This window comes from Ixodes scapularis, unplaced genomic scaffold (assembly GCF_016920785.2).
Source record: "Ixodes scapularis isolate PalLabHiFi unplaced genomic scaffold, ASM1692078v2 PGA_scaffold3__209_contigs__length_174095766, whole genome shotgun sequence".
In the NCBI taxonomy this organism is placed as follows: domain Eukaryota; kingdom Metazoa; phylum Arthropoda; class Arachnida; order Ixodida; family Ixodidae; genus Ixodes; species Ixodes scapularis.
Genome location: NW_024609868.1, coordinates 96,800,636 through 96,816,937, shown reverse-complemented (window position 1 = coordinate 96,816,937; position 16,302 = coordinate 96,800,636). Strand labels below are relative to the sequence as shown.

Sequence of the window (16,302 nt, the reverse complement as noted above, 5' to 3'; positions counted from 1 at the left end):
CCGAGGGAGGATACAAATCCAAGAAGCAACATCACACCGAAATCTGATTTTTAATATTTCAAAAAGAGGGGCCGTAGTGACATGTTTTACGATTGCCGTTATTAAATGTTATAGAAATGTCGCCTACATAGCTTCTAAATTTCATCATTTTTGACGTCACCAATCCAAAGAAGCGAAGAGGTGAGCAGCGGGAGAAGAAAAAAGCCAAAAATAAAAAAACGCGCGCGCGCGCGATTTTTTTTTTTCGCGATGCGTTTTTTTTTTTTTTTTTTTTGCGCGTCTATGGGTACAATTTGCATCGTTTTAGACAATAAAACCAAATACGACCTTTGGGGTGTCAGTGCCCCTTAAAGGAGGTTGCCGCCCGGGTTCTTTGTCGTTCCAACGCGCGTCAAAGAGATCGTCAGTTGCCACATCCATTTTTTCCTGACCCCCATTATCCTGGACGTATGTCATCCATTTCAAAATCTTCATGCAGTTTCCTCCGTACACATTACGCGTCTTTGACGTGTAATGTGTACCATAGCGTACCATAGTGATTTTTAAAAAAATCACAGCTTGTTCGTGAAGACGTCCGTGCCCAAAGTATTTGGGTGCAAGACTGAAGGCGCAGGGCATGTACTCACTGATGTCAAATGACTGGAGCTTGGGGAGATCCCGACTGGAAAGTTCTCTGTCGACTAGCAGGAGGAAGGCGGTGTCTGCGAGGGTCCCTAGCAGCACCAGCACCACCAGGACGCCCACGACGATGCTGTCCAGGCAAACATAAAGCGCGAGAAGTTTGAATCGCTGCGTCGTTGAATTCGAAGTGCTCCTGCTGCCGTTCCATGTCTCCGACGCACAGGTTGTTTCAGCGAAGTCTTTCAAGAATACTTAAAATACGGTAATTGCAATAAAAAAAAAAGGAACTCTCTTTGGGAACAAATTGGCAGCTACAACAGACGCCAAAAATTGCAAAAAAAAAAACAACCTTTGTATTAGTAAATAATTAACTAGAATGTACTAATTGACCTTTCAATTTGTGAAAATAAATATATGGTGCAAATGAAAAACGTGCTAAGCATCTTAGAAAACAAAAAAAAAGTCTACTAAATCAACTGTGCAATAAAAAAAAAAGGAACTCTCTTTGGGAACAAATTGGCAGCTACAACAGACGCCAAAAATTGCAAAAAAAAAACAACCTTTGTATTAGTAAATAATTAACTAGAATGTACTAATTGACCTTTCAATTTGTGAAAATAAATATATGGTGCAAATGAAAAACGTGCTAAGCATCTTAGAAAAAAAAAAAAAGTCTACTAAATCAACTAATTTGAGAACAGAACGTAAGGGCACAAGTGAGCTGGTGCATATCAAACATTTTAGTGAAAAGCCCGAGACGGAGCTATTGATCGACAGACGACGACAAGGAAGATAAGATCCCCAGACAGAACACAAAGTCCTGAGGATATCCCCATAATATCCCGATGTCCCGGCCGGGAGGAACTAATTCTGGGGATATCCCTGGGACTGCAATCCTCAGGATATCCTGTAGCGGGCATGTGTGGGAGATCATGTTACATGTCATCGTCCTGGGGACATCCGTCGGATTATGCACCCCAGTATATCCTGTCCGGGAAGAGATCGTAAGATTCCCCTGCTGATTCAACCAGTAGAATACGAAACTAAACCCACAGAAATTTAAATATATATAAATAATTAAATAATTTTAACTGTTATCTTATTATTATAAATGTACTTTAATATCATTTTTAATGATTATAGAGCTTCAAATTGAATACGAAATCTTGGCGGTACTAGTATCGGCTATAGGCAATTTAGCGCGTGCGCAGTTTGTACGGTTTGACCATTCGGCGCGATTCCGTAGTCCATCAGAAGAAACAAGAACTCGTTTTCGTCTTGAAATCAGCAAGGCTGACAGGTAAGCACACTTTTTCTTACTTTATAAGTTCCGCAGTGTCACATAAACTGTTCCTGAACGCTTCGTGCGTAACCCTGTGATCGATCTTGATCGCGGTTTTTTTGAGTGATCCGGACGCATTGTTTGGTTGTGGTAGTTACAGGTGCGGTCGCGCGCTGTCATGCCTAAGCACAAGACATCCCGGACGTTTCGGCGGAAACTACGGGAAAGTGTGGAAATGATACGGTTGGCAGGCACGGCCGTCGATTTGGTGTGCGATTCCGGCCCCGCAGTTTACTGTTAGGCTGCGGTAGCGGGCGAGTCAGACGGGCCGTCCGGCAGTGAGGGGCCCAGCTCCGGCGTACGTTTTTCTGCTGCCACCGAACGCGACGCAGAAAGTCAGGAAACAGTCTTGAACACCAGTCCTTCCTCATAAGCTAATGTCAGATGAGGTGGCAGTTGAATTTAGCTTTCAGGGAGGCAAAGGGAAGAGGAAGTTTTGTAACCTTCGGAGCTGGACAGTTCTGCTTGGTATGTAACTTTGCTGACTTCTCACAATAGAGGCTTGCAACCGACAGAGTCATTTGGTGGTGAACACTGCAAACCTGTCTATACTAGTTTGGGCACCGAATGTACTAAAATTTGTCACAGTTACAGCAAAAGCTAATCGACTGGAAAATTTAACTCAATCTGAACATTTCCTCTTCCGATAAATTTATGCAGGGACTGTGAACTAGTGAGCTTGCACACTTTCCTGCATCAACGGGTATTAATATTTTAGGCATAGTTGACAAAGAATAATATTTCTTTGGGGTGATGCTACTTACAACAGCACATATGCAAGCATGAGTGTGGTGTGATAAATAGCACAAAAAGTTGGTTATGATTGATATTTAACTTGTTAAGCTTCCCATTTAACTGTTGAATCTCAACATGATCAGCCCATTGCCAAAATATGCCATAACAGTTGTTGGGCTTTGTTGACTAAATTTGACTTCACACTATTGAGTGGTGTACTCAAACCTTCAGGAGTTCAAAATATTAACCCCTCAAGTGCCCTGGACGAGCTGAGCTCATCGGCCAGTTTCTGGCTAAAACTGTTATGGACGAGCTCAGCTCGTCCAGTGGTTTTTTCGGTCGCCCTCAATTCCACGGACGAGCTAGGCTCTCCGAGTAGTTTTGCAGTGCTGATCATAGATGGCAGCACTCGTTTTAGTTGGCAAATATTTTTTTTCGCCTCCGCTGATTTTTGCGTAATAAACTTTTCACATTTTCTGTGTATTACTAGAGGAATTCAACCCGTTCAATTCAATTAATTCAACCAGTTCAATTCAACCAATTCAAGATAAAAAAAAGATATGACACTTTTAGGTTACTTTTGGAAAAAAATTTTGGCAGTTTGGCGCCAACTACAAATTCGTTTTGCGCCCTAAATATAGCTCTAAATTTTTTTCTTCTTTGTAAATTCGTTTTATAATATTTTTCCATCTAGCCTGTTTAAAAAAAAAAAGTTTTTTTCCTTTGCATGGTGTCCTCCAAGGGGTTAAAACTAAGAAGCCTGATAATCACAACATCTCGACCTAAGGAGTCGTCGGTGGCTACTGCAGCAGGAGGCGTCGAGATACGCTAGCTACCTGCAGCAGCACATTATTTCTTGATCCCATGCTCGCAGTAAAGCCGAGTTACACTGACATCATAGATATTCAGGTCTTTTCGAATTTTTTTGCCCAGTGGTTTTTAGACAACCCAAGTTTGCTGGATGCAGAGTGGATCTTTATAAAATAATACTTTTATTGCCTATCTTGGTGGCTGCCCATGCTTCGTTTCATACTTAATGCACAACGCTGTCAAGGCTACTGGCGCAAGCGTCTGGCTTGATCTTGCACTTTCGTGCGCCCTTGCATAAGTGGGATGCTAGATGAAGCCACACGCTTGTGCCAGTACCGTTGCATTGAAGTATGAAATGGAGTATAAGAATTAATGATTGGAATGCGCCAACCAATGTTAAGTTGCTTTGAATCCTGGAAAAATACACTGTGCATTTGGTTACTTATTTAAGAAAACAGCTGGCTTCCGCGCACTACTTCAGCTTTGGAACACGCTTGCATTCTTTATTGTTCCAGAATGTGTGCTCACCAGTAAGGGCCTTGGGGCGACTGAGTACAAGGTGGAGAAGTCACTGAAGTCATGGCTGGCCCATGCGAAGGAACAAATGGAGAAGCGACAGCCAGAAGGGTAGGGGTGGGGCTGCTAATTCGACTGCAAGGTTCTAGTCATTTTTAAATACTGGGCGTCTTAAAAGAAAGGTTAACTCTAAAACGACTTGTAAAAATCAACGATTTGATGTATCGAGAGAAATTTTCTAAAATATGTTGTTTACTGGTCAAATTATTTAATTGTATTTGAAGTTTTAATTCTGACTTGAAGGAACTTAAAATAAATTCATTACTTTTTCAAAAACTTGGTGGCAGTTGTTGGTAACAGTTCCTACAACGACATTGTTTGCTTGCCTTTTGCAGGGAAGGCACCACCAGTCCAACAAGCGCCACGCACTTGTGTTTCTAACTTTGTGTTCCTGCGGGAGATACCTGTCAGAATTAAGTTCTTCGTGTGCCTGTCTAACCTAATTGAAAACTCATGCCAAGAACTTAATTCTGACAATTATCTCCTTCTGAAACATTAAGTGAAAACAACGCATTAGGTACTTATCGGACTGGTAGGGCCATCTCTGTAAAGGGTAAGCAAACATGGCCATTTTTTTTAACTGTTCGCGAGAGCTACCGCTAAGTCCTTGAAAATATCATTTTATAACTTTAATTTCCTTCATAGTCATAGTTGAAACTTGCAAATTTTAATGGAAATATCTAACCAGTAAACAACATATTAGAGGAAATGTTCTATGCAATACATAAAATCACTAATTTTTGCAAGCCATTTCAGGGTACAACTTTGGTTTTGACGCCTGGTATATTATGTTATATTTTTATTTTTGGAACGTTAAGCAAACATTTATTAGAGAAATCTTGTTCTGATAATAAAGTATTCAATGCTTTTGATGCTAACATGTGCCCATGTCTTTACTGAACTGCTTTCTTCGAGCTCAGCCCTGCAGGTTGGCTCAGATACCTCACTCGCATGAAATTTTATTGTTGCCAAGCTCATAGTCACTGTGGAAGATGTCCTTAGGTAAAAACACAGCTGGCAAACTGCGCAGCCGAGTTCTATTGGTACAGACCTGACTTGCAGCTGACAGCTCTGTGATCCAGGCCACTGCCTACAGCGTCGAGTGCCAGCCAGTCAATGCAATGGAGATAATATATTACCATAGTCTGGCCAGCACGTGACGAGGTTGGCACGCTGTATGTTGGAGCTGCCTGTAAGGCCCCATGTATACACCTACAGTGTACAGACGGCAACCCGTAGGGTCTGGTACGAAGATCCCAGGTATAAACGTAGGAAATGCTGACAACACCCATAGGGATATGTTGAGAATATACTGGGGACCAGAAAAGTGGACCAAATGAATATCCCACAAACGTCCTAGGGAAGTACATCTCCCACCACGAATATTCTGGGGATATCCCAAGGACAACCCGGATCTGGTACGAAGATCCCAGGTATAAACGTAGGAAATGCTGACAACACCCATAGGGATATGTTGAGAATATACTGGGGACCAGAAAAGTGGACCAAATGAATATCCCACGAACGTCCTAGGGAAGTACATCTCCCACCACGAATATTCTGGGGATATCCCAAGGACAACCCGGATCTGGTACGGAGATCCCACGGATAAACGTAGGAAATACTGACAACGTCCCAGAGAAAATTCTGGGGATATACTGGGGACCAGAAAAGTGGGCCAAATGGATATCCCACGGACATCCTGGGGAAATATATCTCCCACCACAATTATTCTGGGGATATCCCAACTTCCGAGAGGGATATTCTGAGGAGGTCCTCAGAATATGCATGTTCTGTCTGGGGAACGTCTCAAATGAGACCTCCTCCTTCTCTTCCTTGTCGTAGTCTGTCAGTACCTCCGTCTCGGGCTTTTCACTAAAATGTTTAACTTTAGAAAGTTAAAAATAACATTTTACGGCCTCCCAAAAAAAAAAAAAAAAAAAAAAAAAAAAACTTGCTAAATTTGGAAGTGTTTCTAGGTTTCGGTTTCTTATCGGAGCGCATCTCCGATAAGAAACGCTAAATTCCGACGTGCAAACGCGTCATAATTTAGCGTTTGGAATACATTTTGGCATACAAAACACAAGGACGAGAATCAGACACCAGAACACCACAGTGCGCACTGTGGTGTCTGATTCTCGTCCTTGTGTCCTTGTGTTTTGAGCGCTAAAATGTGTTCCAAGTTCCAAAACCAACGAGCCCAACAGTCTACTCTACTGAAGTTTTTCGGAACGCCGTTAAAAACTGCCCCTGCCTTATATGATTTTATATCTTTCTAAAATGAGTTATTATAGGGGTTTTCAGTGAGGCTTGACAAATTTCCCATGGGAACCATGTTTTTTTGTTTTCCCTAATTGAAAAGTTAATTAGTAAGCTTCAGTTAATTGTTTCGCTAATTAGTATTTTTTTTTTTAATTCCTGCTGTTCGCCGTGGCTGTCAATTTGTTCTAAAAAAGCGATTTTTTTTTCTTCAGTTACGTTATAGTTCTAGGCATTTCTGAAAGCCTTATCTGAAACACCCTGTATATTCCGTGTCCCGAATCTGTTCATTTTCTTTTACCAACGGAATGCATTTTTCCGTCTGAGATGAAATAAATGGTTGACCGCGTAGCAGTTGAACTGCACTGGTTAAATTTCTCAACTACAGCGGGTAACAATGTCGCCCGCCACGTTCTTGCAGACTAAACTCCCGGTGTCTAAACAACTAACGACTAATTTGCTTGTTCTTGGTTGACCGGAGCTTGTGCCGATTCAACTAGAAATGGGTCGTTACGCATCTAGAAGTAGTGCGGTACAGCGCATTTTCCCAATACCTCAATTTTACGCGAAAACGTAAAATGCAATTTTTATTTTTTTATTTTTTTTTATTACCAAGAAGTACGTTTGAATTTTTCAGATAAGAACGATTGATACAAAATTCAGTTGTCCCGGCTCCAACGTGAGCTGTTTTGGTGAGCAAGGCGCACTATCAAGGACAGCGAACTGATGTTAGTAGCAGCTCAACCCGAATCACACCCAGCAGTCTCAGCTAAGAAGCTTAGAAAGCTGGGCTAAGAAGCTTAGAAGAGCTTTCGCAAACTGTTGTCCTTTTTCGATTACCGTAGTGCCTACGACGAAAGGAGACCCCCCTGCATTTAGGCTGGGGTTTCATAGAAATAAATGCCAAGAAAAGTGTAACGCACAATTTTAACGCGCAATTCCCACGCTAAATAAATTTTTGAGAAAACCTGAATTTGTGTTTAGGCATACATCAATTCAATTTTCACGCTAAATCTATCGGGGAACACATAAACATCTGCTGAACTAAAAAAAAAAAAAGAGAGAAAGGACTCTAACCAGATTTTGTGCTCCTTAGCTTCCTCACAGACATCAAACACCCCGACTTTTTATTTTGGCTGAAGGTACGAGCTCTGCGTAATTTTCTAAGCACATATGCATGTGAACCGCAGACGTTTGAAACGTTACGCGGGGAGAACCGCAGAGATCATCGGTCCCTTGCGTGATTTGTTCGGAAGCATGACACTCCACCTTGATCAATACTTTTTTTCTTTTTTTTCTCGCTCAAATTCGTTGAAGTATTGTGCTAAGCACGGGCCGGATTGCTTTAGACGACGTGAGGAATGCCTTCGAAAGCAGGAACTCACAGTGCGGCCAGTACCGTGGCGGACTGCTCGTGGCTCTTGAGGCTGTCCTTGGTGACGCAGTCCACCACTTCAATGCCCAGTTTTACGTTGGGAGGCTTGGCCCCCAGCGTGCGCAGCAAGAAGAGCGCTGGTGAGAAAAGAGAACAGCAGTTAATTACAGAGAAAAAAAAAACCGTTTTGTTAATTGTGTGTTTGAACAGAGTGTTTGGCCCTGGGTGATTGCCAAACCCGCTGTTCAACATACAACGATACAACGATTGCGGATTCAGTAGCTTTTTTTCTAATGCAAATTGCCCTTTTCAATCTGTCCGTATAATTCTTGTAACACACACACATGCACACACACACAAAATAGGATAAAATGAGAATTTCCTGGGCAACGAGTGCGCGCTGGTCATGATAAGATATCCGTACGGCTGTAATTGATTAATTTCCGATAGAAATTTTGACTGACCTGTATATCTACCGTTCCGCGTAGAGTCTGGGGCGATGTTTGAGTACGCCATCTAAAATCTATCAAACAACATCTATTCTTTCCACCCTTACAAAAAATAATTGAAAGAGTGGTATTAACACAACAACATTATGTGTTCTTTCTGAACATAATTAAGGGTTCTCTGACTCTCAGTATGGCAATGTTGGGAGCAAATCCACAAATTTATCAATATTGAACATGGCTGAAAAAAATAAAAATATTGGTATATCTAATAAAAATGAGAAAATACCGAAAAAAATGTAATTCACATTCTTTTTATTTTTTATTTTTTACAAAAATGTGAAAGTTGCGCCAATGTGGTTTGTACGGGTAGGACATTAGATACGGCGATAATCGTCCCGATAAGTTGAATAACTAACTGAAATCCGTCCATTCACTTTTTAATAAATGGTTAATTTGATAATGTTGCAATTGCAGTATTGACAGTACTTACTATTAAAGGCTGAACCAGTTTAAACATGTTGAGGAAAGGCAACATGCTTTCAGATATTCATCGATCTGTTTTCGCATTTTTTTCGCGTAAATCCGCAACTCGACGCGGAAAGCCGTGAGCCTTTTTAGAATTTTGCGGAGAATAGTGGCGGCATTCGTTTCTGGACCCTTGCCAATATTTCCGTCCGCGGATCCACCAAGGACGCTCTGCCGAGATAGAGACGACGCGACTGAAACGACTACGTCACTCTTCTAAGCGTCACAGTGGGTGAGACTTCCGGCGCGCTTTCTGCATCCGGACTCGGTATCGTTCGACAAGAATGCGAAACCTGGGGGGCTATGTTCGACAAATGTTTCGTTTTCCCTAAAAAAGAAACGGAAATGACGGAAGTGACGATATCGCGTCTGATTGGTTAGAGGCTCAAATGACGAAAGAGGAAACTTTCGTCATTTGAGCCTTTAACCAATCAGACGCAATATCGTCACTTCCGTTTTTTTTTTCTTTTTTATGAGAAACGAAACATTTGTCGATTATAGCCCCCCAGGTCGACGAATTTCTAAAAGCCCGTTGCCTTTTCGCAAAATGTTAAGAACCCCTGTCAGACGGGCATGCATGCTGAAGATCTTCAGAACGAACTCCTTTAAAGAATCGGCCAATCAGCTCGCGATCTCACCCTTATCGGCGAGCGCTGGTTCGCCAACCCTTTAAAGGAGTTCGTTCTGAATTCCTTTAACGTGCCCGTCTGACAGGGGTATACATTGATGCAGCCCCTAACAATGACTAACTTTGAAACAGCAATCACAACAAGGCCCGCCTAACCACTAATCCAAAACTTAAAGGGGCCGTGCAAGAACATTGGGTAGGAATTCGAACAGATTTCTGTTCGAATTCGAATTCGACAGAAATCCAGACAGATTTCTATCGAAGCTGTTTACTTTCAATTGGGTAGGAATGTTTCTCACTTTACATTAGCTTATTGGCACTAGCCAGTGGGACCCCATAATACTCGTAGGCAACGCCACTGACCGAGAAGCGTCTTCGTCGCGGTGGAATTCCAAGGATAAAAGCGGACATTTCCTTTCAGTCTCTCCTTCGCGAAATTTGATGATGGAGCTGGGGAGACAACGCTGACATCGGGATCCCTGCAGGAGTCCGTCATCGAACTTCGCTATCCCCGCTGTGACGATATTCAAATGCTGCTCCTACAGTGCACTCGAAGACTGCGTAGGCATTCGATTCTGGCTCGGGACAGTCAATGCCTCGACATGCATTCGGGTAGCAGATCGTGTCCAATCGATGGCGGGAATGGCCGAACCTTACAATACTCAGCGCGCGCCCTGTGCTCTGCCAAGCCCAACGCGTGGCTTTGTTAGAAACATTGGAGGCATGGAATGGGCTCCAGATCACGTGCCCGCTTTTTCTGGCCGCTAGTTTGTAGTATTTAAATTTTTCCATTTTAGTAATTGCCACACTAACCAGATGGCGCCACTGACCGCCACACCATATCGCTGTAGCCAGGCGGCGCTACACTTCATCCATTGGGCCGTGCGCCCAGGTGGATCTCCCCCGGGGCGGTTGGCCCCCGGGTTGTTTCCCTCTAAATAAAAGAGTGCGTGTTCTGACCTCGGCCGATGTAGACGTCCCTTCCTTCCGGGTCGTTCCCGCCTCGGACCCGCCGGTGTTCGCCGCCCCACCTCGGCATGTGAGACAACATCTTCCAGCAGGCCGCCTCGGCGCTGCTTCTTTTCCTTTCTTTTTTTTATTTATTGGGCTCTCCGAATCACAACAGAGTTGAAAGGGTAAACGGTGTTCGTTTTTCTCGGATTTTTTCTGGACTACCTTGCGTCGAGAAAAAACAACAACAATAACGTGTGTTTCATAGGAAATGCCAGTGAATCATTCCAAGGCATATTTATTGAAAGCACACACACAAAAAAAGAAAGACTTTTACCATTGTCTGTAATGCGAAACTAGAGCACAGCTCTTGAGGAGAAGGAGGGGAGGGTACGCAGGAAAGGGTATGCCCCTCCTCCTTCTTCTCCCTCCCTCCCCCTCCTTTCTTCCTGATCTCCTGCCACTGAATTTGTTCATTGGGGACGTGACACGAAGTAGTGACATCCTTTTCCCTGCTAAGTTTAGCGGGGAAACTGAATTGGTGTTACGGTCAGTGACGTCAATTTTCCCGCTAAATATAGCGGGAACATTTCCCCGCTAACTTTAGAGGGGAAACGTCCCATAATGCAAGGCGCGCGGTTACGCCGACGCCGCTCTAAAAGATCGCGACCCGAAAACGGGCGCCTAAGAGCTGCGCTCTAAAAGTGTTGCATCGCCCCTTTAATTACAAGTATGTGCGTCAATTGCCCGCATCATCGTGACAGTCATCCCCCATCTAATGTTCATCTGACCGTTTTTTCTCACCTGTACAAACCGCTCTATAGTGTAATTTTGTGGCATTTTAAAGAAAACCTCTAAAGGCTCGTTCACGCAGTTGCGTCGACAGCGTCGCGCTGCGTTGCGTCGTGCCACACAGTGCCTTCCCATTGGCTCGTCGTAAGGGTCACCATAGCAACAGCTCGACGCAAGCAGTCTTAACACGACGCAAGTGGTTGCAGACAAATAACAAAACCATATTGCGAATAGGCACCAGTATGTTAGCCATTTTGTTAAAACACCTGAGACTGGGTGTGAAAAAACTTGAAACAACCAAAAGTAGAAGAGACAGGTAAAATGGTAAACTTGCACCAGCTCGCCTGCGCCCTCACTGCGTTTTAGTATGTTAGCACTGCAGGGCCCGGGGCGATCATTCGTTAATAACTAACAATGGCGTCCTTCACGGGCTCTGTTCTCGGTGCCTTCACGTTTCATATTAAAGATCTACCTGCCCGTTTAAACAAGGGGCTCGGTTTTTATGCAAATGAAGCTAACATTTGTGTTTGAAGTTGATTTGACTACAAGCGTCGCGCGTGCACTGTGCTCTGACAGATAGGCAGACGCTGATTGGCCAACCAGGTAACGTGATTCGATAGAAATGACGTTAAAGTTTTACCGTGTAACAGAGGTGCAAGGTGTCGTTTGCCTCAGTGTGCAATCGGCAAATAGATATTCACCCTTTTTGCTCTGAGGCGAACAACACATTTGAAGCGCTAAGGGGGGCTTACATGGAATAAGCTTATGCCCAACATAATTACGAGCATTTTAGTTTTACTTTTTTTTAATGAAAAATACGTTAGTTTGAGACAACCAGAACTTGTATTCAACAGGATATGATTAAAGAGAGGTTGCCGCACTAAACTTTTTGACATAATCTCGGATATTTTTTTCACCTTTGTGCTGAGAACCCGACTATACAAAAATCTATACAGATATGGCGTTTTGTTTTTTCAACATACAAAATATATATATTTTCTTGAAAACTCTTCAATGTTTCATTTATTCTCACACCTTGTATGAAGCTCCGTTCTATGGAATTAATACTTGAATTAGCTTCGAAGCATGTACATACATTGTAAAACGCTGCAGTTGAATAAAGGATACTTTGTGATTCAAGAGAGAATGTCAGCCGGCGATACAGATTAGCTAAACATACTAAATTCCATATCTATCTTTTCATAATGTATTATTGACCCCCGCTTGTAAGAAAACTTACTTTTATTACTTTTACTTTTTCTTGACAATGTGTATCTGCGAGTTTTTTAATTCTGCTCATTTTAAATATTAGCCAAAGATCTTTTTTTGTTCGTGTTTTCGAATATTGGAGTGTTTCTCCAACTTGAACAATTACTTTTTTGGTCCAACTCAAGCTTTAGTTAAACTTCAGACGCACTAATATATGATCATATGTACTAATGCTTTCCTTTTGTGAGCTCCTTATGCAAATTGTGAAACTTCGACTGCTGCTGATGCTTTTCTTTGGATAACTTCTTTCGTTCGTAGCCAACGAATCGCGCTTTGAATTGGACTTGAGTTGGGCAAGCGCTTGCGCAAATTTTCTTTGAAACCGTGTCGCTGCGAGAGCAAGGCGAAGACGGCAGACAGGTACGAATACAGTAGACATTTCATATTGCGTTAAATACAGAGCGCGGATCTTATAGAACAAAAGATTGAGCGGAATCGTAGCACAGTGCACCGTAATTTTAGTGAACACTTTCTTTCGCTCTAGTGTATTCCTACCGACTGGCGAATCAGAGGACGGGCCAATCCGCCATCGTTTAGATCTTCCGGTTCTTTCTGCTACGCCGTTCAAAAACATTTTTTTTTTTTTTTTTGTGCACGTTTTTGGGCAGATGTGGGCAGCGGCGTAGACTTTTCATTCTCCCGCAAGGGGGGGGGGGGAGGGGGGGGGGGGGGCAGCCAGCAGGCGGAGAAGTTCTCCGGCGGGGGAGAGTGCACGTTACCTTCTCGTCAGAACTGGAGATTGAAGCTAACGAAAGCACGCTGGGATTCCATGTCCCATGTTTTTTTGTCAATAAACGCAACGTGGGCGTTATTTTGTTTACATGCCACTACTAGAAGCTCGTTACATGGCACGTAAACAGCGTCTCGGTAAGGATCATGGCGCAAGCCCGGGGGGCACGAGCCCCGATGAACCCCCCCCCCCCCCCCCCCCCTCGCCCCCGAAGTCTACGTCTGCAGATGTGGGTAAGTTTCAGACTCATGACACTTGCATCTCATCACCATCGTCTCTCATCTACGAAACAAGATGTTCTGACCAGCCGGAAGTTGGCAAACGCCGCTCACCCATCCCTGCATCCCAATACATTCGATCGACACACTGTCATCGTTGAAAAACAAAATGCCCTGGGCTCTACAGATTGCTCATTTCACAAAGCCAGTGATCTCGAGCCGTGCTGTCCCCCTTTTCACGAAACGGACTCGTACGCGTCCCCAATCGAACTCTTGACGGCTCAACGGTTTCGCAACAAGCGTACGGGCGCGAACAACGCAAATTTGGGTTGCACGATAGTCGATCCGCGTGACATGCATCACTGTCTTACATCTAGCCCTAAACACTTGTGATCCTTTCGCTTTCAAATTCTTTGTTTTCTTTAACCTTCCGGGGCGAAACCGGTTGCGCGCCCGTGCCGCGTTGTCTTCTTGCACCATGTCTTCCCATCTGTCTTCTGGCGTGTGTGGCGTAACACTGTTCGGTCCGTTTGGCAGATGACTGAGAGGCCGGCGCTCACCTCCTTTGCCGACGGCCTTGAGGGATTTCACCGTGCACGCCGACGGGAGGCAGAGGCCCAGGAATCCAGGGAACTCCTCCAGAAGCTCGGCGACGTCTTTCAGCTCACCCTTCTGCGCAGACGACGAAAAGGGTTCGCCTCGTATAGAGGCGCGCAGTGTAAGCTCATGATCACGAAGCAAATAGCGTAGAGCCGTAATCACAATGAACTGCTATGCCACTAGTTGTGGAACTTTCAGTCACTTTAGTCATCTTGCTGATTGAAAGTATGCTTGACGATTATGCACAGCTTTTACTGAAACGTTTTTTTTTCCGTCCTGAAATTCCAAGAAAGTCAGCAAGAGAGACAAACGATATAGCCTTCATGACAACGTGTTTAAAGCTCAAGAAATTACATTTTCGAATCGTAACGATCGGCGAATGTTCTGCACTCAGCGCCAAACTCCCACAAGATAATCGGACATAGGAGCGCCGATACTCAAAAGCATCGCTTGTTCAGTGACTCTGGTTGCCACGAATAAAGAACACGCAGAAGACGATTGCGAACATCCATAGCCCACACCTCAAATTTACATTGTTATCAAGCGGCCGCACGCGTGGGAACGTCAACCGCGAGTCATGTTCACGACGGCACGTCCGACCGTTCGCACGACGCATGGAAGGATGGCCATGATCGGCGCCATGTCAAAATGTTTCGTTTGTACAAGCGCTCGCCCAAAAACCTTTTTCGGTGGCTGCGAGGTGATTGGGTCTTGGGAATGTTTTTACGCAGAGAGGCCAATCTGCCCATCGAGTCTGGCAACACCGGCTCAATGCTGTAGAGCAGGAGTTTTCAAACGTTTCTATCTTGAGGAAACGTTATCTCTTTTCATAGGTAACCAGTAACCCCTTCTGGTCTCGGCGAGGATGAAATAAAACATTGCAGAGTAGTACACACCTTGTAAACAATAACACCCAACTAAGGAGCGATAGGCACGTAGTCGTGGATCAGTGGATGGTTTAGATCCTTCAAGATTGTGCTTAAATTGGAAGAGTGCACTTTACTTAGAGGGAGGGAGGGTCCAAAAACATTTGGGAGCTCGCAGAACCCCTGAGGGTACTCTGGCGAACCCCGGTGTTTTTAGGAACCTGTTTTGAGAACCCATGCTCTGGAGAGACATATCGAAATTCCCACTGCCAGTTTCCATATGAACGGGATTGTATCGCCATGAGGTCGTCTTCACCGAAAAAAAAAAAAAAAAAAAAAAAAAAAAAACCCTACTAACAGGGTGTTTGAGAAAACAGAAACGTTTTTCGGGAACAAAATGCCGGTCATGGCTGACATCAGGGATCGCAACAAAACACACTAACAATAAAAATAATCACCCTAAACTTGCTAATTAACGTTTTAATTAGTAAAAATAAACATTTAGTTGAATGCTGGCTGGTAGCACTCTTTTCGGCCCATCGTAAGGTAAGACGAAGTATCGCCACTGTCGTGATGCACGTTAAAGGCCCCCGGGTTCGTTGGTTGTATCGCACCCGTGCCTTCTACAACGCCGAACATAACTAGAATACACCGATCTCACTAAGCATTCCACGCACGCACTCTTGACGCCGCCACAACTGTAATTCATAGGAGGCAGGCGCCAGTTGTCGAGCCAGCTCGTGCCGTCTCGTGCCCTACTCGCGCGAACCCTCAGCGGGCGGGGTAGTCGCGCATGCAGAAAGACTGCAGGCATACTGCAGGAAACTAACTGCGAGGGGGGATCGGTGGCCGAGTGGGCTAGCGCACACCAGCTCGGAGCACGTGGAGCGAAATGTTCGCGCTGCAGAACCTGCAGGGATCCTGGGCTCAATCCCCACCCCTGCCCGTTTCGATCTGGATGAGCATCGTACCGGCGTGCGGTCGGTTGTACTGCACTGGCTAAATTGCTCATCTACAGCTGGGAGACTCGTCGCCCGTGGAGGCAGGCCATAGGCTGTATAAACATAAACACAACCCAATTTTTTTTTTTTTTTTTTTTAACTGCGAGATCGGTCTATTCAGAAGCAAGGTTTGAAAATGTCCTAACTGGATTATATAGCTCCGTACGTGTTCAAAATAATCTGCATTAAAATGGATACACCTGCACCAACGCAATGAAAGCTGATCAATTTCGATAAAAGCCGGTATGCTTCTAAAGTTGACAAAATCTTTAAAGGGGTCTTCGACCAAAACCTTGCTTTTTAAAATTTTTGTCATACAAACTTTGATCTTTAAAGAAATAAAACAAAAATATTAATAAAACAGGAACTGCAAGATCTGAAGAGTATTAGGGATTGGCTGGAGCTTCAAGACCCCAGTTATTCAGTTTCTGTAAAGGGATCCGTGGAACGTGCGGGTGCGCATGCCTTAATTGTGGCGCGGAAGAATTCGATCGTTTCAATTAAACATATTTCTGTTGATTTCTACTGAATTCTCTAAGTTCAGATTGCATTGTT

The 16,302-nt window shown here is 44.0% G+C and overlaps 1 protein-coding gene across 1 annotated transcript in view; it reads right to left on the bottom strand.

Annotated features, from left to right (window-relative positions):
• Window positions 1-16,302, bottom strand: part of LOC8029917 (O-acyltransferase like protein) — a 56,677-nt gene that overhangs the window by 16,645 nt on the left and 23,730 nt on the right. Inside the window, exons 3-5 of the mRNA XM_029981014.3 lie at window positions 13,841-13,952; window positions 7,729-7,855; window positions 627-751 (exon numbers count right to left, since the gene is read on the bottom strand). Of these exons, the coding sequence (XP_029836874.2) occupies window positions 627-751; window positions 7,729-7,855; window positions 13,841-13,952 (364 nt within the window). The remainder of the gene's footprint in view (window positions 1-626; window positions 752-7,728; window positions 7,856-13,840; window positions 13,953-16,302) is intronic.